Source organism: Pelobates fuscus, chromosome 6 (genome assembly GCF_036172605.1).
Source record: "Pelobates fuscus isolate aPelFus1 chromosome 6, aPelFus1.pri, whole genome shotgun sequence".
NCBI classification, from domain to species: domain Eukaryota; kingdom Metazoa; phylum Chordata; class Amphibia; order Anura; family Pelobatidae; genus Pelobates; species Pelobates fuscus.
This window is the reverse complement of record NC_086322.1, coordinates 32,465,163-32,488,095: the sequence shown is the minus strand read 5'-3', so window position 1 is coordinate 32,488,095 and position 22,933 is coordinate 32,465,163. Positions and strand designations below refer to the sequence as shown.

At 41.5% G+C, this 22,933-nt stretch overlaps 1 protein-coding gene across 1 annotated transcript in view; it reads left to right on the top strand.

Moving 5' to 3' along the window:
* DNAAF9 (dynein axonemal assembly factor 9) overlaps positions 1-22,933 on the top strand; it is an 88,453-nt gene that overhangs the window by 33,569 nt on the left and 31,951 nt on the right. The window contains exons 9-21 of the mRNA XM_063457592.1: positions 1,143-1,198; positions 3,100-3,235; positions 4,619-4,700; positions 4,859-4,895; positions 9,349-9,436; positions 10,101-10,177; positions 10,852-10,896; positions 11,476-11,521; positions 15,667-15,778; positions 20,165-20,235; positions 21,180-21,230; positions 21,977-22,064; positions 22,689-22,792. Of these exons, the coding sequence (XP_063313662.1) occupies positions 1,143-1,198; positions 3,100-3,235; positions 4,619-4,700; positions 4,859-4,895; positions 9,349-9,436; positions 10,101-10,177; positions 10,852-10,896; positions 11,476-11,521; positions 15,667-15,778; positions 20,165-20,235; positions 21,180-21,230; positions 21,977-22,064; positions 22,689-22,792 (993 nt within the window). The remainder of the gene's footprint in view (positions 1-1,142; positions 1,199-3,099; positions 3,236-4,618; positions 4,701-4,858; positions 4,896-9,348; positions 9,437-10,100; positions 10,178-10,851; positions 10,897-11,475; positions 11,522-15,666; positions 15,779-20,164; positions 20,236-21,179; positions 21,231-21,976; positions 22,065-22,688; positions 22,793-22,933) is intronic.

The window sequence follows — 22,933 nt, the reverse complement described above, 5'->3', positions numbered from 1 at the left end:
GGACAAATATTGATGGCTAGACGACTGGGTCAGAGCTTCCCCAAACGGCAAGTATTATAGGGTGTTTTTGGTATGTAAGGAAGGACAACTGGTGAACTATCGTCGGGGTTATGGGTGCCCAAGGCTCATTGATGCACGTGAGCAACAAAGGCGAGCCTATCTAGTCCAGTCACACAGAAGCGTTACTGTAGCTCAAATTTCCAATAGACTTAATGCTGGCCATGACAAAAAGATGTCAAAGCACATAGTGCATCGCAGTTGCTGCATATGGGACTGCGTAGCTGCAGACCTGTCAGAGTGCCCATGACGACCCTTGTCCACCACCGAAAGCACCTTCAATGAGGATATGAGCATGAGCTATGGCAGAAGGATGTCTGGTCTGGTGAATCACGTTTTTTTCTTTTTGATCAGGTGGATAACCGGGAGCGTATGGCCTTATTTACCTGGGGAAGAGATGACAGCAGGATGCAATATGGGAATAATGCAGGATGGAGGAGGCTCTGGGCAATGTTTTGCTGGGGAACCTTGGGTCCTGGCATTCATGTGGATGTTACTTTTACGCGTACCACCTAGCTGGAGATTGTTACAGACCGTACACCCCTTTATGGTAACGGTGTTCCCTGTTGGCAGTGGCCTCTTCCAGCAGAATAATGCACCCTTCCACACTGCAAAAAATGTTCAGCACTTGTTTGAGGAACATGACAAAGAGTTAGCTTAAAAATTCCCCAGATCTCAATTTGATAGAGCATCTGTGGGATGTGTTGGCAACAAATCCAATCCATGGAGGTCCCACCTTGCAACTTGCAGGACTTAAAGGATCTGCTGCTCATGGCTTGGTGACTAATACCATAGAACACGTTTAAATGTCTTGTGGAGTCCATGTCTTGACGCATCAGAGCTGTTTTGACAGCATACAGGGGACCTATACCATATTAGGCAGGTGATTTTAATGTTGTCACTGATCGGTTTAACAGTATAATGTGACCCAAGATGTGAACATTTTATGACCGTTGTCCTTTTAAGGCTTTTATTCCACTATAGCTGCGGACACACCATGGTGGTTCTTGCTTCCATTTGTTGCAGTCCCTTTCAATAACCCAGGAATTGAGAAAGAAATGCTAATCTGGAAATCTTTCTTTCAGCCATTCAGGAGCTACTACAGCCATGGGATGCTGTCAAGCCACATCTCTGATAACAGGTATATTGGGATTGTCTTTCATTTATACAGGATGAATAAAAAGTCAGGAAGCACCATAATAACTGCAATGTGCTCAATGTTAGATTCATTTCTTTATTCCCATGATATACTAGTACCTACAACACATTGTACTCTACCTCTACGACACCATCTTATATAATATGTTTTACTCTATCAATTTGTTCGTTTCTTCGAAACCCTTTTTAATTTGATTTTAATATTGTTTTTTTCTTTGTGTCAAATGAACCGCACGTCGTAATGTGACCAGAGTAGGTGCAATTTATTTCGCGTGTCTGTGCTTTGGATATTTACTGTTAACATTTATTGCTGGTTTCCTTCAACGAAGTGTCTTGGGATGTGACTCTTTGCAGCTCTCACATACACATTAACCCCTTAAGGACCAAACTTCTGGAATAAAAGGGAATCATGACATGTCAGACACGTCATGTGTCCTTAAGGGGTTAAGAATCTAGATTCTTCTTGGATGAAGACGTTGTTTATTTCCCTACTGACCTTTGAGCACAGGAAATGCATTCTATTCCTTCCTTGTGAAATCGTGCCACTGTATTCAATGTGCCAAATACTAACAGCTGGTTAACGCAGACCGTTCTACTGCAAAATTATTGACATTTATGTAGTGCAAAACTGCATGATGTACAGATTAAACAAAAATAAATATAGATATATATATATATATATATATATATATATATATATATATATATATATATATATATATAACTAATTCAAGTGGTCTGGGCACATTGTTCCAGGTCCCTATCCCTGCAAAGCAAATTATTGCAGTGTTTAATAAAATGACGCTGGATGTCCTCAGGCTATAAATAAATATTAATAAGCGCTACAGTATGTATTTTTACTAGTGACATCCAGCGTCACCCAAAACCTTTAGGAAAACATTATACATGCTTTCCTATGAGGGAAATACTAATGCGAGCACAGCCATGCGCATTTGGGGGAGGAGTGGAGGTGGAGCCTGAGCCAGCGGCGAGGGACACATCAATGCTGGAATTGGGTATGTGACAGAAGGGGGTTTGAAGCCCTTCTGCACCACGCCACGTGGCTGTGGGGAACTTAGAGAGAGTGGGGAACTATAGGAGGCTATAGTGTCTGGGAAAACAACTTTTTTTTCCTGGCACTATAGTTTCCTTTTTTAAGCAAATATTTTCAACAATAAATTGCACTTTTTAACTTTACCCCTACTGGCCTCACATGTGATTTCGTAGGAGTGCTTAGCTCCAACAGCTGTAAGGCACTGTAGTTTAAAGTGTCTTTACAGTTCTGGGCTCTTTACATACAGCGACTTGGGTTAGGGGGGATTTAGGACTAGAGATGTTGAGGATTTGAGTGGTTGGAGGATCCCTTTCTTAAAGATGTTGTAATCTGTAATTCCCACAATTCTGAGCCAGGCAGATTCTTGCACTGCAATCCCCAGTGTCTAAAAGGATTAGGAGTGCTGTCAGTGATATCTCTCTCTACAGAAAGCTGTAACGGCATGCTGCTCTGAGCTGTGTATGATTGTAGGGAGAGTGATTGGGGGGGGGGGGGGGGAATAAAAAGCATAATAAAACAAACTGATAAAGTAGGTTTTGAGAACTTGCATCCAAGCTTCTAGTGTAGACCAGGCTTCCCCAAACTCCAGCCCTCCAGATGTTGCTGAACAACATCTGGAGGGCCGGAGTTTGAGGAAGCCTGGTGTAGACAGTGCGACAATGGAAACGTAAAGATGAGAAAAATTTCGGGGACGTAAGTGAGAGCAGGAAAGATGTTTGCTACATTGTCTGTGACTGCAGAATGTGAGGGTGTTTTTGGAAAATGTTTTTAATGTCAAGTGTCAATCCACATGTAGCACAATGGTTTGTAAGGTTGTGGTTTTCCTTCAGTCCCTGTAGGCAGCCATACGTCTTGTTTAGCAGCCATTCCACCCGAGAGAACCTGAAGCCTGGCAGCCTCATCTTTCCATCAGAAGGTCACCTGGTCAGAAATACTGGCCCCGGGGGAAGCACGGCTAAGCACATGGTATGAATTGTCTTCTGATCTCTGCCTTGTAGCTTTGGTTGGTTGGAAAAACATTGTAAAGCTGATTGTTGTTCTCATGGCTTATTACAAATAAAGAAGCTGCAGGAAGACCAAAGATTCTCTGAGCACCAAAACAACTTTGGCTTAATTAAGTAGTTTTGGTGTATTGAACATGTATCTGCACTGTCACTGCTCAATTCTTTCTTTTATGAGTGAAATGACTTTGTTTATGCAAACTTAGTCACACCTCCCCTGACACTCACACTGCTTCCTTGCAAAAAAATTAACTTTTTATTTCTTTTCTTCAGTGTCTTTACTTTAAATGTTCTTCTCTCCTGCTTTGTTAATCGAACTTAAATCTCACACAGGAGGTTGCTGTAGGGAAGATAGCAGGAATTCTAAATTAAACACAATGTGCAATAAGGGTAGCTAAATCGGCCAGGTTAAGTGTGGCTTTTTGCTGAATAAACAAAGTGATTTAGCCCCTAAATTGCAGAAAACTGCAGGGGCATGATCGATACACCAAAACCACATCATTAAGCTAAATGTTCTGTGGTGCTTAGTGTCCCTTTAACATGCAAAATAAACAGTATGTTGTTGGTATATTGAATCGTGGAAGCTCTCCCTGCTCTAGCCTGAAGTGCCGTCATGGTGGCCATAGAACACATCAATTGGAGCATCGGAGCTGACCTATTCTGTGCTACAAGGAAGATATTGCATATTTTCATATTCCTATGATTTTGTCATGGTGGAGGCAATCATTCCTGGTAGAGCGGCATGCAAGTAAAGTGCAGACTTTCTATTGACACCTGAGTTTCAGGTGTAAGCAGGGATATACACTCGCACTACATTAAGATCCATGGGGATTTAAATCCCCATTGAAAATGATGCATGACGATCTCACTCTTGCAGCTCACCTGTCAGTCTGTGGCCACTAAAAAATTACCTATCTGACAGAGGGGAGCCCCAGGAATCTGTTATTACATGGGTGTCCTGGTTGCTCACACTGCATTGTAACATTGGGGCTTTCAATTGCAGCGCTCACTTTGAACAGAGCATGTTTTAATCTGGGTAAACTAATTCTGGCCCCAGCTGACAGAGGAGACCCCCAGGTATCAAAAAACACATGGCGTTCCTTGGTACTGCATAGATCGTCTTGTGGTCCTGAAGTGGTTTAAAAACCTGTACAGAATTGACCATTCGTGGAGGTTTTCAACTGACAGAAATGAAAGACCCCCACCAGCAAGTCAGCTGGAGCCCCTACAAGTTACAGCCCCCTAGATCTAGATGGATGGAATGCTATGGTGTCATTGTGAGATGTTTTCCTAGGGACTCTGCATATTTTGCAGTGTTGAAGGATTGAATCTCGCCTCTCTCTTACAGGTGGCGCAGTGCGTGTCTCCTAAAGGACCTCTGGCTTGTGCGAGAACTTACTTCTTTGGAAGCACTCATGTTCCTTATTTAGGTAAGCTTGAATAATGCCAGGCTGTGAAATGACTTCTCGTAGAATGCACATAGATGACCAAATCCATTATGTGTACGTGTTTAGTTTAAGGAAGAACCCTGTGCCTAGCATTCATAGCACTCCGTCCATCTTATGTTTGTCTTTTTTCTTCTATTCAGGTAAAGATAATGAAGCTCAAAACAAAAATGAACACGTGTAAGTGTTTGAAACTCATTCCCCCACATTTCCTAAATGAAGGCTCATCTTATTCCAGATTTTTTTGTTTAAAGTTTAACCTGTCAGTCCTGTGGTTGAAAAGATCCACTTCAGTTTGTATCTGTGTGTGTTAATCTAGCATAATCTGCAGCAATTGTAAAACGCAAAATCCACATCATCGAAGTTTGTTTGTGGCTAGTGATAGTAAGAAACCTTATTACAGTGTTTATCTCCTAATGCTTCACATGGATTGCATTCTGGTGTAATATGAGTGATGTCAGATAATCGCAGGTGACCCGCATAGCTGTATTTAATATATCTATCTGGACAGCTTAGCACCAGTCTACAGTACTAATGAAATGAGCAGTATGTATATGCTATAGTTTTTTATTTTTTATTTTTTTAATATAGTCAGTGTGTCATAGAAACATCGAATGTGACGGCAGAAAATAACCATTCGGCCCATCTAGTCTGCCAAATTTTCTAAATACTATCATTAGTCCCTGGCCTTATCTTATCCTTTACTGTGTTAACCTCTACCACTTCAGCTGAAAGGTTATACCATGCATCCACTACCCTCTCAGTAAAGTAATACTTCCGGATATTATTTCTAAACCTCTTGTTGTGGTAGTTTTTCTTCTTTTAAATATAGTCTCCTCCTTTACTGTGTTGATTCCCTTTATGTATTTAAATGTTTCTATCATATCCCTCCTGTCTCGTCTTTCCTCCAAGCTATACATGTTAAGTTCCTTTAACCTTTCCTTGTAAGTGTCCAAAAGGTAGATCCTAAATTTTTGCGGAACTACAATTTTATGATGCTCTGACTACCTTCACATTGTTATAGCATTATGGGAATTGTAGATCTGCAACAGCTTGGGAACCAATGATGAAGCAATATCTCAGAGTGAAGATAGGTTAACAATGCAGTATATCTGCTAAACTGCACCTGTGTAGCACGGTTCCTGGTCTTTATTATTTGTTCCTATTTAAACCTTGGGTGAATAAGATAATGACATTGGGCTGTTTAGTTAATCTCGTGCAGATGTGCCTATAGCAAGGTGTCCTGTATCAATGGGACACTGTGGGTTATAGCCCACACATTGTTATAATCCACTGCAGATCACTCTGGGTGTAGATCATCCTGTCTTAGTGGGACACTGTGGGTTATAGCCCACACACTGTTATAATCCATGCCAGATCACTCTGGGGGTAGATCATGGGTTGTCAACCTGGTCCCTACCTCCCACTAGTTGGCTGTTTGGGATTTCAGGTGGGCGGTGGTGGGTTCTGCATAAAATGCCCGGTGAGCCTCGATGGCCGAGGACTAAGGCCTGCAGGGGAGATCCTTTCATCTCCCCTGCCTGCCCATGCAGAGCCAGCCTTGCTGTAAGCCCTATCGGGCCTGTGAGGAGATCAAAGATCTCCCTCACCGGCCCGCTGGTTAGTTCAAGCAGAGGGAGGGAAGGGCCTGGGAGACTCTGTGTATTTCCCACGAGCAGGCTGGTCAGAGCGTTGCAGCGCATTACCATGGCAACACTCTGATACAGTGCTGTGCTCGCAGGAGAGTCATCCTGCAGCCTGCGGAGCTGCAGGCTAAAGTGAGTGCAGGCTAAAGTGCATCATTATGTCCCCCTCCCTGGAAAAAGATAAGAAGAAGGGATGGGAAGACAGCAAGAGATTTTTCACATCTGAGAGAGAGACTCACTCACACATCCCCCATACACAACCAATACCCTTCACACACACGGCACCTCACAGACACACATGGGAAAAATAAAAGTAGAATAGAAAAAATATATAAATTTAAGTACATATTTTATTATTTTTTTAACCCTAAAAATACGTAAAAATTGTGCTATAAAATTAGTTACTGTGGCACTGGTAGGCGGTAAGGACATTTTACCATCAACAAAGATACAAAAGTGGGCTGTAGGTATTAAAAGCTTCCTGTATCCGTGCGACACTGTGGGTTATAGCTCACACATTGTTATAACCCACCGCAGATTAATCTGGGTGTAGATCAGACACTTTGTGATGATTTCTTATTTGCAGTCTATGGACAGATTCTGTTGTAAACTGGTGACCTAGCTGTGTCACAGCAAATTCTTTGTATACATTTAGGGAGATATTTTATGACTGTAGAAGGTCAGTAAACTCTGGGAATATTGTTTTGGCACATACAAGAGGAATTCATACAAGCAAACAAGTTTATATTTAGAAAGATTGTGCTTCCTGCCAAACACTCTGCCAGGAGGCCATCTCATTGGGACTGGCAATAGCGCCAAAGTACAAATATGTATATGTTTATTTATTTGTTTTTAGCTTGAGTGCTATAAATGGAGAATATTGGGTGTAATGCACACTATAGAGTTACCCCCCTTCCACTCCCTATAAATAAAAGACAGCCCTCTTCGAGGTTCCCAGCTGAGCAACGCTTTAGTCGGCTTGCCAGTAGCTACAAGAAGAAACCTGCAGTCAGAGTGCCTTTCTGGTCTATGAAGGCAGTCCACTGCCCAGCAGGGAGTTATGTGATAAGTAGTTTATCTCCCAAGTTCCAGGTATTAGGATGATTGAAACTGCTCTTTAAACGGCCACAGTAGGGATGCATTCAGTTTACCGATAGCCCAGTACACTGCTGTTCCAAGCCACTCTGAGCTGAGAGTGAGTGTAGGGTGTGAAATAATGAACAGCAGCAACTATTTAAATAATTCTTACTGCAGGTGGGATGTTTATGCCATGGAGCAAAGCATTTTGACTAGAGCTTGTGGCAGGTCAGCTCTTAAGTCCGTAAAGTGGTGTTTGTTTTGTATGCCAGTCTCTAGGTCATTGATGCCAAATCTATTGCACTAGTGCTGCCTGTGGCACTCAGAGGAGGCACTTGGTACCTGCCCAAAATGTAGTTGTGAACCCTGGGGACGTCACCAGGTGACCTTTATATCTGTGCACGTGTAGCAGAAGCAGGCGGTGGACAGAGAACCCACTTGGCTTGGGGAAGGTTTTATCTGTAAGGCGGATGAATCAGAATATGTCTGTGCTCTATAGATTGGTTAAAGCCCTGCCAGTCTTAAAGGCAGATTCAGAGTGTAAAATACTAGCTGATATACCAACAGGCTATGTTTGTATGGAGAGTGTCTCTGTGTCCTGCCTAGTAACGGCAATGTCAACAGATTTGCTTTTATGTCTATATTTACCACGAGAATGTTTTCATTATTATTTTATAACCGCTTTAAACCCTTAGATTAATGAAGTCTCTCCCAGTTTCTATGTATTTTAAATAAGCCGCTAAGGTAGTGCTGTATAATATGAGCTTAGCAGGAGCTTCCATTACAATGGATTCCTGTATTATCCCATTATGCTTATTGATGTCTAACTGGGCCATACTCTTAGAGCATTGGTCATGCCATACGGGATCGTGGCACCCTACTTCTACACATTGTGCCAACCACATTGCTAGAATATACCTGCATGAAACTATAATTATTTTCATAATACTGGCTGTTCTGTGTGCATTCATATTTTCCCTAAATGCTGAGTGCTCTGAGCCTTGCTATTTATTGTTGGATCAGAGTGTGTGACCAACTTCAATTCAACTTTACCTACTGTAGTGTATGAGTTGAATGTTAACATGAAGGAACACTCCCAGCCTTATAACAAATTAAGCTCGTTGCTGATTTGGGGGAAGACATGTCCAGGAGCCATGTTGATTTCAGAGGTTAAACCATTTTACCCAGAACAAGTTCCCCCAGTGCCGGACACTCCTACCCCCTGGCTTTGTTATATGCTGGTGAGGTATCTCAGTTGGTAAATTCCCTGACTACAGAGCCTGTCCAAAAACACAAGCTCCCAGGTCCAAATCCAGGCAGTCAACTCAGCCTTTCATCCTTTCGAGGTCAATAATTACCATCAATTGGGTAATAACATCTATTATTATTCAGCTGCTGACTTGGCTGATTCCGAGAGCATGCGCTGAAATGTGCTTTGAGTCTCACTGGGAGAAAGACACTATATTATTTATTATTATTATACTTATATAGCGCCAACAAATTACGTAGCGCTTTAAATACAAGTTATTATTATTATTATTCGATCCTCTGGCCGCCATAGTATGAGGAACGTTTTTTTTTTTTATTTGGAGGCTGATAATAGGCTGAGAGTGTCCACAAACGTCCTCTGCTCATTGAAATCCTTAGACTGTGCCATTGCAAAGCTTTTGCTCCGAACAGTCCTGCCCCATAACAAGGTCAATGAGCTGAAATAGTTTTTGGGATGGGAGAGTTCCTTTTAAGCTGGCATTGCCATACACATAAAAGTACACTAGTGTCCATGTTCTTATTTTATCATGAAAGCAATCTACTTTACCAAAGTGTTTTGTTTTTTGCCATTTATTTATTTATATGCATTCGAAAAAGTTTGGTTCAATGTTCTATTTTCTTCTTCTTTTTTTTTTTTAAAGTTCGGTGCTGTCACAGATTTATACTGCTGTGGTCAAAGCTGTCCTTGCTGGAATTGCAAGCTATGTACAGACGTCAAGTTTAACCAAGGTATCGATGAATTATTCCTGTTGTATAACTGCGGAATGTTATCTAGTTTTGTTGTGGATGTACCTTTGTGCAATCAGATTTACCTAGATACTGCACCAATATATTCTTTATATCTGCATGGTCGGGCAGTTTAGCATATATCGTTTCTTTTAGTCCCGTGTGAAGTTGCATGCACGTGCCAAATGCTTTAAGGTTTAATTGTAGTTCACTGTCTCTGTCCATACCATGCTCTCATAAAAGATTTCTGCTTTTAGCTGTATCTAGAATGTGACTGCTGTCTTTGGCATGATGGAAGCTTTCTTCAAAATCTAGAAAACGATCAGCTGCAGTAATGCTACCCATATATTGTTCTAATAGTGTCTTTTTTTCTGATCTAGAAAATGATGATGTGCTCTCAATCTAGATCACAATCTGACCTTTCCATGATATCATGCATGCTTATTATTAACGTTGCATTATTCGCATACAGCGGTTTAGTACAATGCTTGCTTATTAGCACATCCTCCTCCTCCTGCACAAGGCAAAGTTCCTGCTGATGTTCCAGTGGCACAGCCTGTCAGACTGCACAATGCTAGGCCTTCTCTGTCTCACTCACACTGGGACATGTTTGAGAATGCAACCTTGTGAATTAAATCGATTTGTTTAAATATATTTTCTTTTCCAGGCAAAGGAAGTTGCAGAGCACACACTATGGACAGGGCTGGACTCGTTCAACCTTGTGCAAATTAAATCTTCATTAAGGTCAGAACTAATTAGAGCACCTATCTTTATCTCTTTATAGCTCAGGGAGCGTGTGTTGGTAGTTGTGATTTGTCTGGTTTTTTTTTTTTTTTTCTTTGTTTTTTTTTTCCTGTCCTGCATGAATATTGTCCCTCAACACCATTATAAAACTAGTTTCAAGTAGATGTCTCACCTCTCCCTGTATGCCATCAATTGTCCATTAGTCTGCACGTTTATCCATGTGCCCTTTTACTGTGATACCCTGTATGCATGTTGGAGCTGAAAGATTGATTTGAATACTCCATCCACTAGACAAGTCGGCAAGGACAGGCTTGCAGTTGTGAGTTCCTCTGCTACAACGTGTGTGATGCCAGTTGCCCGTAAACCAATCCCCAATGCCATTAAGACAGAGATGAGCCAATTCTCATCCATAGGAGTAATGAAAACTGTGATACCTTGAGGGTTGGCTGGAGCAGCTGTGGGTTTAATATACATGTTTATGGTAAAGCCTGTATACCTGTTTCATGTACGCTAGTGCTAGAATATTATAATGCAGATAATAATCTCAATCATCAAAGCTATTGATTTACTGTATTCCTTTCAGAGCTGGCATAGGACATTGGCAGTACCCATGTTGCTATGTTATATAAAACAGATTATATTAAATATCCATGTTTTCTCTTTTCTTTTTCCAGGTCTAAAGTGACATTTCAGATTGAAGCTGTGAATAGTTTAGGAAGGTACGCAGATAGCTTTTAACTTTTCTCTTTTAACTTTTCTCTTATAACACCTGTTAATGTTCTATATCAAAACCTCAACGTTCTCTTTCAAAAATATAGTAGAGTTCTAGATCATACCATTTTGCCATACGAACACCTACCACTAGTTGAAACTACTGAAAGAGGCATTGTTTTAGATGGTGTGGGCCATGTTAAGTGACTGTATGACACTGCTAGCCATGCAACTCACTGTAAAAGAACAATATTATCTCATTTCATCTAACTTGACAAAATTCACTATGATCTAGAACCTAGCGCAAAACAAACAGGAGCCAGGATTTTTATTCAAACCTCACAAACACATATGTTTGTTATATATAGAGAATAAATAAGCATAATATACACAAAACGCAGACTAGAATACAAAAAAATACAAACAATGACATGGGGATTTGGGTCTTAAGCATTTTGGTTAGCATACTGTTAATTACAACATTGTTGTCTGTGTGTGCACCTTCTGCCGTTTCCAAACACAACATTGTTGTCTGTGTTTTAACTGTGTGGCAAGAAAGTGAACTAGCTTGTCTTCTTTCTCTATAGGATTGTGCCGTTGGACCTTGAGGAAAGCTTGCATTTAGTTCAAACAGTAAGTAGTCTTTAATTCATTCATTCATATAACAATAACTGGGCAGGATGTAATTACAGGGCAGTACAGTTGTGTATTATTTAAAAAGGGTGAAACCCACACAGTCTTTATGTTTCATTGTATAGCGGGGCAGTGTTTGCATTAGGTGTGCCTATCAGGAGGAAGACTATTACGAAGGTGTGTAGAGAGGGTCCAAAATCTTCCCCAAGATTCACGTGTCTGCGAAAAGGAACAAGTGATCACAGTATTGTCAACCGTTTCCAATTGTTCAATTCTTTTTTTTTTTTTTTTTTTTTTTAACATGTTTTATGTAAAGGACATGCAATGCCAAAAGAGCAAAGTTGGGAGCATTTTGGCCTAAATTTTACAAATCTTTTAATTTCTCTCAAATTTTTTTTTCTTTTTACAATTAACTCTGAAGTGTTTTCGTGCGTGAGGTAAAAATGTCTCTTGCGTCAAGTGTATAGATGTTTTTATTGGTAGCTCCTGGATACCACCCTTTCATTAACAAATCACAAGTCAAACCACAATTCACTATGTTGATGGTGTCTTGTTTGCAGCAGATGTGTTTCACTGATACATGTTTGCATGGGCCCCTTTACAAACATACAGTAGCCATAGCAACAGTACTTCCTCTAACTTCTAACCCCTTACCCATGTTCAGCTGCGGGAATCCCTCTGGGAAATGATTTAGGATGGTGTGTATTTACAACTCCTTGCACTGCATTCCATTCTGTTCTGAAAGCACTGCAGTTATCTGGAGAAGCTCAAACAATATAGTTTAAGGAACACAATAGCATTAAGAATACTTCTAATATTTCTAATGCTATAGTACCTTATTTACAGTTTAGGTGACCAGGCCAACACTACCAGGGTTAAAACATAGCTTTACCTACCTTTTCTCCCTCGCACCCTTTATCAAAATTGTCAAGCGTTTATGTGGAGAGGGGTGTTTGATAGCTGTATGTGATGTGTGTATGATGCCTGTATGTGGTTACGCTACACGCTAACACATAACCATACACACTGACACACACATCCATAAACACACACACTGACCCCTACACACAAAATTCAATTTTTGTTTTTCCAACACTAACACACAGCACAGATTGCCAGCAGCCGCCTGGATGTTTAGAAGTGAGAGTGCAGGCTGTTGTTATAGCATTACTTAGCTGCTCAAAGCCAAGCCAAATCCATCCTCTGGTCTCGTGAGCCGAACACTCTGCAGCCTGAAACCTAAAATAACGAATGTTAACATACGTCCCGATATGGCGACATGCTCCTTCTATAGGTTCGCTCTGACCGAATTCACTGCTCAGCCGCAGCTTCATACTCCATGTATGAATTCAGACACTGCCCGCTCAAATGGTGCGTCCTTATATAATTTACATTTGCAAACGGTCACATCCGCCCTTAAAGTGACCATGTCACCTAGGCGTCCCCATTTTCTTACTTTATGGAGTTGCAGAGATGATATAGACCAATCCGAGTATATCTAAGTCCCTTTTTTCAGTACCTTATCGTGGTGTTCATCTTGATACACATTTAGTGCTTAAAGTAGGTCTTTCTTCTGATATTGACCTTGGCTTGTATTGGACTTTGATTATTTCTGGAATCCTGACCGGCTTGTTTATTCGTATATCCGTATTTCTTTTATCCTGACCTTGGCTATTACTGACTTTGTCTCCTTCTTTATTAACATAATGTCCGGCCACTCTAAGGCCCGGTAATACGTCTATATTAGAACCTCTATTTTTGGCATTCCCCATTTCCTGTAAGTGAGGGTATTAACCCCCGTGACCGTCCCATGCTCTCTCTGCCCTTTACACAGTGTTGGCCGTCGGGATATGACCTCATGCTGAACAAGCCTCTGTTAAAGAGACACTCCGGGCACCAATAAAACCTTAATGCATTTGATAGATTTTAGCCTCATTAATATCCTATTTTTTTTTTTTTTTTTTTTTTTACATTTTTTTTGCATGCTCAATCTTTATAGTTTAAAAAATGTTTTCTAGATTTATTATAAAACATTTTTTATTTGTTTTATGCAAATCTATAAAGATTTAAGCATGCAAATAATACAGGATATTAATGAGGCCAAAACCTATCAAATGCATTTGAGTAGGATTGGTATGACGGTCAGTCACATGAAGTTAAAGGGAAACTCCAGTGCCAGGAAAACAGTTTTCCTGGCACTGGAGGTACCCTCTCCCTCCCACCCCCCAATCCCCGGTTACTGTAGGGGTTTTCACCCCTTCAGTCACTTACCTGAGGCAGCGACGATGTCCGTCGTCGCTGTCTCCTCCTCCGCGCCGCTCCTCCTACTGATTCTGTCGGCCGGTGGGCAAGACTGATCCCGCCCACCGGCCGAGGAGACCTAATGCGCATGCGCAGCAATGCCGCGCCTGCGCATTAGGTCTCCCCATAGGAAAGCATTGAAAACTAATTTCAATGCTTTCCTATGGGGAAATGAGCGACGCTTGAGGTCCTCACAAAGCGTGAGGATGTCCAGCGACGCTCTAGCAAGGAAAATCCTTGCTAGAAATCAGGAAGTGACCTCTAGTGGCTGTCTAATAGACAGCCACTAGAGGTGGAGTTAACCCTGCAATGTAATTATTGCAGTTTATAAAAAACTGCAATAATTACACTTGCAGGGTTAAGAGTAGTGGGAGTTGGCACCCAGACCACTCCAGTGGGCAGAAGTGGTCTGGGTGCCTGGAGTGTCCCTTTAACACACACCAAATGAAACAACGGTATTTGCCTTTTTTCAGTAGTTTCTTTTTCATGTTGTTGCTGGTTTAGTGGTTTAATAACTAAACAATCTGTGCTCAGTGATTGGGTCTCTGGATGTTCCAATCTGACGCCCAGCGTATGCTTACAGTGTCACATCGATACTGGATATGGCTCACACCCAGAGAGTGGGATGGTGGTTAAACCCTGGGACGTGGGTTCAGTGTATTTTGACAAGCAAAGGTACAAGCATTTTGTCATGTCTGGCACAGAGTAGTCTTTATTCATTTAGTGGGATCCTCTGCTACGGCCAGCTGAATATATCTGTGTTTAGGAAATGTTCCAAGATGTATTGCAGGTTAAAGAGGTTATGGGAAACTAAGCTAAATGTGTGTATTCAGTTTTGTAATGTATTTCTAAATACATTAAACAAATGATTTTACTTCTATCTTTCATTTGTAAGTTTGTCTACATAGTTTCTATGGTTTTTTTTTTTTGGTTTTTTTTTTACTTTGTTTTACTCTGCCCATCAGAAGACCAGGTTACCCTGAAATAGTACACACTCCGTTCAGTCAATGATCTGTAGCCCCCATATTTAAAGGATCACTTTAGGGTCAGGAACACAAACATGTGTCCCTGACCCTTTAGTGTTAAAACCACCATCTAGCCTCCCTAAAAATAGCAAAATCTTACTGAAGCTGTAGCTCTGCATGCTGTTTGCCTCAGAAAAACAAGCTGTCTGCTGACATCAGCAGAAGTGGTAGCCTAATCCAATCACAATGCTTCCCCATAGGATTGGCTGAGACTGACAAAGAGGCAGATCAGGGGCAGAGCCAGCATGATTCAAACACAGCCCTGGCCAATCAGCATCTCCTCATAGAGATGAATTGAATCAATGAATCTCTATGAGGAAAGTTCAGTGTCTGAATGCAGAGGGAGGAAACACTGAATGTTTGGATGCATTTTAGGCATTTTAGACCCAGGAAGGATCTCTAACAGCCATCTGAGGAGTGGCCAGTGAAGTTATCACTAGGTTGTAATGTAAACACAGCATTTTCTCTGAAAAGACCGTGTTTACAGCAAAGATCCTGAAGGTCATGATTCTACTCACCAGAACAAATTCAATAAGCTGTAGTTATTCTGGTGACTATAGTGTCCCTTTAAATATTCAGTCTGTATTTCATTAAAGCTAGCATCTTCTGTCCCTCAAACCATGCAGAGGGGCAACGAATTGACCACTACACAAGAAGAATGCTCTGTGTTAGACTAAAGAAACTGCATGTCTAGCTCTAATAGGAAATGCATTATCTGACATCAGCTTTTCAGTTATTCACACATTTTTGGATAGGAGGGATGTTGGTGAAATCATGTTGGATATCCTGCTGATACTAAATGTTTGTCCTTTTATCCAGGCATGTATGACCGTGTATGACATTCCCGACCTGCATGGTGGCCGTGGGTGTTTGGGATCAGTCGTCTTTTCAGAGTCTTTTCTGAAGTCACAGATCTTGGTCAAAGAGAAAGGTATGTATAAATGTGTCTCGGGGCACCAATCGTACTGTTGATCTATTAGGAGTTCTGACAGTGGATCAATCGCAACAGAAACTATTCCTTTTCATTTTTTTTAATAACCTGTATTATTGGAAATCAGTCTTGCTTTCTGTCTGTCTCTTCCTCATCACTTACTGGGTTATTCACTAAACTGAGAATTGTCTGGAATTCAAAGTGAATTTCAAATGTAAGGTAAATGCAGCCAAACTGACAGCCCTATTGACTAGGAGAAGTCTTCTTCTTTGGCTCTTTTGGCCCTAAATTCTAAAATTCCATTTGAATTCTCATTGTAGTGAATAACACTATAAATGTGAAAATCTAATCTAGGTGTGTATATATATATTTTTTTTTTTTTACAAGACAAAGTATGTTTTGGACTATTCCTGTCATAGTATTTGAATCCCGTGTGTTGGAGCAGTGATTAACGAGACAGGTAGGGGTGTGAGTATTTTTATTGGCATTGCCTGGATTGACTTCGCTCCTAATTGCACCTACATGTGTTCTCATGCTTTTAGCAAGAAAAACAAACCAAGCAATGGAAGCATGAACATAATAATAAAACAAAAATGCAGATACTTTTAATACAGTGGAATTATCCCTTAAAGGCACCCAGACCACTCAAGCTAATTTAACTAGTCTGGGTGCTGTGACCCTTTTGCACTTAGTGCTACAATGTTAAATATTGCAATTTCAGAGAATGTTTACATTGCAGCACTAAGTCTGCCCTCAGTGACTGTCTACCAGACAGCCACTGGGGGCACTTTCGGAATCCAAACTGACCTCACAGACCTCCAGCGTCAGATTTTCCCCATAGGAAAGCATTATGAGGAGGTATAATGCGCGCGCGGCCATTGCAGCGCATGCGCATTAGGTCTCCCTCGCTGGCTGATGGCGGGTGAGGAGCATGGGCGGAGCCTGACTCAGTGCCGAGGGACATCGGCGCTGGATTCAGGTAAGTGGCTGAAGGGGAGGGAACCTATTCACCTTATAGTGCCAGGAAAACGGCTTTGTTATCCTGGCACTATAGGATCCCTTTAATTCTCCATGAGATACAAAAAGAAAATATGCACAGAAGGTAAAATGTGGTATAGACCTTTTTGAGAAAGAAAAGTATTACATGAGAGGTACAATAAACACCACAGCCACCACACCAGTTGTAGTAAAATTCATAGGATATACAGCTGCTTCTCAGCGTACCGAGAGCCCATAGAGCCTCTGCTTCTCGGCGTACCGAGAGCCCATAGAGCCTCTGCTTCTCAGCGTACCGAGAGCCCATAGAGCCTCTGCTTCTCAGCGTACCGAGAGCCCATAGAGCCTCTGCTTCTCGGCGTACCGAGAGCCCATAGAGCCTCTGCTTCTCAGCGTACCGAGAGCCCATAGAGCCTCTGCTTCTCAGCGTACCGAGAGCCCATAGAGCCTCTGCTTCTCGGCGTACCGAGAGCCCATAGAGCCTCTGCTTCTCGGCGTACCGAGAGCCCATAGAGCCTCTGCTTCTCGGCGTACCGAGAGCCCATAGAGCCTCTGCTTCTCGGCGTACCGAGAGCCCATAGAGCCTCTGCTTCTCGGCGTACCGAGAGCCCATAGAGCCTCTGCTTCTCGGCGTACCGAGAGCCCATAGAGCCTCTGCCTCTCGGCGTACCGAGAGCCCATAGAGCCTCTGCTTCTCGGCGTACCGAGAGCCCATAGAGCTTCTCAACGTAGCAAGAGCCCATAGAGCCTCTGCTTCTCAGCTGACCGAGAGCGCATAGAGCCTCTGCTTCTCAGCGTACCTAGAGCCTCTGCTTCTCAGCGTACCGAGAGCCCATAGAGCCTCTGCTTCTCAGCGTACCGAGAGCCCATAGAGCCTCTGCTTCTCAGCGTACCGAGAGCCCATAGAGCCTCTGCTTCTCAGCGTACCGAGAGCCCATAGAGCCTCTGCTTCTCAGCGTACCGAGAGCCCATAGAGCCTCTGCTTCTCAGCGTACCGAGAGCCCATAGAGCCTCTGCTTCTTAAACTTTCATTAAAGGGGATTTGGAGATGTACCCAGAGTATTCAATTCTTATTACTGATGCTGCTGAAACTTTCAATATATTTAAAATATACACACTGATAACATGCCGACTTAATAAATCTTTCACGACTTTGTGAATTCACCACAGTTGGGTTAGAATATGCGGTTCAGTCCCACTGTATGCTCCGTCAAACCCTCTATGCCAAAGTATATCATAATGATAGTATGCTAGTATATAGACTATTTTTGGAAATCCCGCTTTAAAGGCCTTTAGTGTTTCCTCTATACCCAGCAAGTTGTTGTGATTTTAATGTTGCAAACCTCAGAGCAAATTAGCCAAATTGGGAAGCTATGTCGTTGTTTGTGTTGTTTATGAGCTATGTCAACTCACTGTTTAGTCCCCAGACACCGCCCAAGATCATTCATTCCGCCCTGGTACAGCGCTGGTTAACTTTACACGATGCTTGGGAAGTGTTGACCTAGAATAAAATATATCCCGATTCCTCTTTTACTGTCAGGTTTCCCACAAAGAGAGCCAGCCGTGTGCTTTCTCGGGGATTGTTCTTTTCAGGCGCTGGTTTAAAAATAGCTCGGTTTCAGGATTCAGCCATTCTCAGGGGTATTTAATGCCTCACTAATGGGTGACATCCCTGTATGGCAGGGATGATAAACTGTTACTCTCAGCCACAGTAGAACACTGCTCAAAACTCCACTAGCCATTGGCAAGTGACACTTTATCACTGGCTTGTAAAAAATCATCCCTGGTGAGTATGAATTGGCAAGTAAATTATAAGGTCTGGCTAGTAGCATGGCACTCCAACCGTTAAAGGAACACTAGCATTACGAAAACAAACCTGTGTTCCTAAAAGCGTCCTAGTTCATCTTTATATTCCCCCCCCTTTCAGCACTGAAACTCCCACCGTACTGCTGCCATCTCCGCCTTCCCTGACTTCAACCGGCAACCATCGCTTCTCGGCTTCGTTTCCAGTCTAATGCTTCTTATAGAGGAGCATTGTGGATGAGGCGCACCTTTTTATGGGGAAGGCATTTAATTCAAACTTTTAAAAGCCTTTAATTCAAAGCCATTATCGACGCGTTTAACCCTGCAATGTAGACAAGTGTTCTGGTAGCATTTACCTATAAACCTGTTGCTGTTCTTTGCAGGAAGGCTGCCTTTCCTTTTTCTGGTATGTGGCTGTTGTGTCTTCTAGAGCTGTGTTTATATTTGAAATCTGCTTATCTGATATCCCCTAGGCATTTTACAAAGCCATACATCTCCCCCTCTGTTTACACCTGCACCCTGTCATCTATTTGTCCCAGGATGCATTGCTTCGCTCAGATTTAAAATAGCAGGGTATGTGATTTTCTGAACAGATAATAGCCCTCCCTCAACAGCAACGTCCACAAATTTCTAAAGAGCTTCATATCAGTTTGCAGAACGCGTTTACACAGGTCTGTGCAGCACAGTGTGCATGTATCTGACCTTATCATTGTCAGCACTGTTATCCTGTTTGCAGAATGGCTGTTGGTGAAGGGAACTGACTTCCAGCTTGACATTAACCTCCCACCTGTGTCATAGATAGGACAAGAGCACTTTAATTGAATGAATTAGCAGGGAAAGCTTCTGTTCTCACCTTTATCTGTTTAACAAACCGTCACAAATCATTTTATTATATTATGGTATATATATATATTTGTTTCCCCTAAGTCGTCTAACTATGGTTCCTGCTAATGGACAGCATATAAAATGGTTACTTTTCTGTAAAATTATAGAAATAAACTGATTCAACAATTTAGTAATCAATTCATCGAATTCTAAAAGGTGCTTTGTTTAGTTGTTTGATTTCTTGCCTTGCATTGTGAATGATACATACTACAATCCAGCACTTTTCATGTGTTGTCCAGCAGCATGGAGGCAGTACCTGACCAATACTACATGGCCGCCTGCCTTAACTTGAACAGAAATGCTGGTAGTGTGTTCAGCCTTATTGACTGTATGCAAGTTATGGAGGCAGCCTTAGCAATGGAGCAATTTTTTTTTTTTTTTTTTAACCAAAGATGGCTGATTTTTGCTCTTTTTCCATCATTGTTAATGCTTTTTTTGTTTACAAGTTGTATTTAATACAGTGCTCCATTGTGATGGGTGTATGCAGGATGAAATCTGATTTATGACGCCTTTCCATTCTCATTTGCATATCCAACAAAGCATTCTGGGAGATTTGGGGAAGCATAATTTCTCAGAAACGCTATGTCCAAAGACTTATCCCAGGGTGTGACTTGTAATATGTAGGTGTAGTACTGCTTTACATTTTAAAAGGCTTTTTATCAAAGCATATGACATACATGTTTTTCGTTTTCCCTCTTACAGATGGAGCTGTCACTACAGACAATAACTACGTCATTTTAACTGCTTCTGTCCCCAGATTTGTCTCCTGGCTGGTTAGTATTGCATGCTGCATTTGTGCAGCCTGTTTTGTGATTTTGTGTTTTGGAGACTGCATAATAAACCTTGAGACCGAATGTGGAGTGGTTTATAAATGCTTCCAGAACCCTGGGATGGTACACCCACTTTGCTGTTATAAAATGTTTAGGTAGGTGTAAGACTAGGGAGAAGACCTTGTTGTAAGGGCAGCACTAGGACATTCACGTCTTAGTGCTGCCTCACATGAGTGGGAGTTACCATTCCAGGCACCAGCTATTAAAATAGGGGCAGCTGCTGTTCAGGAGTGTAACTCCCACTAATCTGGCAGATTGGTTTTACTTGAGATTAGGGCATATATACTCTTTACTTAAAAAAAATAATGAATATGCCTTTGTCTGAAGACTAAATGTGCTCATTACCCTGCGATCCTTAGCCAGTTTAATAGGTGCACAGTCTTCATTTTTAGAATCCTTGTGAAAAAAACAAGGTAATTGTGTAATTGAAATCCCAGTGCAATCTGATATGTATGTAACTTTTAGGGCCTTTAAAAAAAATAAAAAAGCGTCCTTACACACTATGGATACCTAAAGCATCTATTGGCATGCTAGATAAGTTCATAGACCCTGTTTATGCATCAATTAGTTGAAAGGGACAGGTTAGACCACTAAAGCACTTTGGCTTTATGAAGTTCTGTGTAAAGCATATGCCCCCCTTTTTCTTTCATTTTAATTTATGATCCCTATCTAGGACATACCATAGGTTTTGGCTCGCAGTTTAGATTCATTTATCCTCATCATCTAAAGGTCCAGGTTTAGGAATATGTTGAGTTCATTAAAAAATCACTCCCCAGTGGCTGGTTTTATTAGTATATATTGTATTATTGTATATGCTGTTTGCAAGAATGTAGCAGCAGTGACCATTCGTGTATAAATGTTTCTTTACAATCTTTTTGTATTTTTAGATTGAAGATAATGAAGTAAAACTGTCAGAGAGAGCCCTGAACACTGTGAAGGTGAGCCATGATTCTACAATTCCCAAAGATGATGTGTTCTACATCTTCTGTCTGAACCCAGATTGCTTTTTTTCCTATTGAAGGCTGAGATACTAATAACCAATGGAATTTAGCCCTTGGTGAATGTTTCCATATCGTTGCTACTCGTAATCGATAACCTCTAGATTCCCTGTCTACTCTTTATATATTGAACCTACAACTGTTTAACTCTGACTTCACAACTGCCTTTGTTAAAGAACAGACCATGCAATTCATGTTATCATGTGGCCAGTGTATAACTTTGTCCCATCTACATGTCAAATGCCAAGTGCTAAAGATACCACCTCGTCTTCTTTCGAAAGGTCAAATAGGTAGAGGTAGAATGGGCGAGAATAGGAGACAACCAAACTTGGTAACCCATCTCTCCTCCACAGCACATCCCTAAATAGAATACATGCAATATCATCTTACAACAGCACAACATAAAAAAACAGGATTTCTGTATGAAAATATTGACCAGAGAATGTCCACATTTGCACCGGGGAGGACAGTGTTTCCCCCCCTACCCCCAAGTCCTCGGTTCAGCTTTAAAATGTATTGTTCATTCATCATTCCTCCTTGTGTCTTTCATCCTCCATCCTACCCTTTTCTTTGTACCTGTGAATAGAATATTGCATTCCGCATTATGCTTATCCTGTAGAGTATCTATCTTTGTATGCTGAGGCTCCCACAGAAAGTGATGGTGATATTACATTTTTATTTCCTAGGAGAACGAGTCTTTTCTTGGAAGATTCCTGGCAGGAGGGGATCGGGCTTACATGTGCTCCAGCAGTGTACACGTTGGTCCAGAGGAAGGTGAGGAATTCCAGTGTTAGAATGCCACGGCACTGTATGGATTATCTAGGGCAGTCTACATTTGTATACTAAGTTGCGGTAGGCTTTGGTTGTCTTGGTAACAGGTGTCCTGCAGGATTTTATTTTTAAAGGGGCTTTAAAATTTAGTAAGCCATAAGAATATCTGTCTGCTGACCTCTTAAAAGATTTAGTAAGTTGTTCTATATATATCTATCTATCTCTCAGTATGTGTGTAGAGCCTTGCACGCGCTTGCCTCATAGTAACAATGATGGCCAGTCCTTGCACTCCTAGATGCTTATGGTGTGAACTTCCTTTTCCACTATATTGAGCATTGTGGGAAATGTGCTTCATAGACCTCTTCTGTGCTAGGTTTAGCCATCATTTCTCTAACCCAATATCTGTTCACAAATTATATAGTAGTGAGAAAGTTTAGAGAACATATCTCTAAGTGTGCAAGAGGCTGGATCCACATGCATCTGGAGTCCAAGCCCTAGTAATCTGACCAAGACTAAAGAGCAGCTTATTAAAGATGCCTTGGCAGCCTGCTCTCAGGATGCATGTGAAGGTCAGATCATATCTTCTAGTGTATGTGGATGGTTTTTCTAAGTGTCTTTCTCTTTCAGGTAAACTATATTTCTTCTCTGATGGCATCTTATTCCTCCATCCTTCCTATGGGGCCGTCACAATCTCAAAGAATCACATGAATTCCATAAAGTTTTATGATGGAGTAAGTACTCTTCCTGTGTGTACTTATCTATGGTTGCGTTTTACGGCCATGTTTAGACACTGCTTTTTACTTAAAACGTACAGCATGTATTTAAAAAATCCTGTTAGTAGATGTTAATTAATACAAAAAATCTTCATTTGT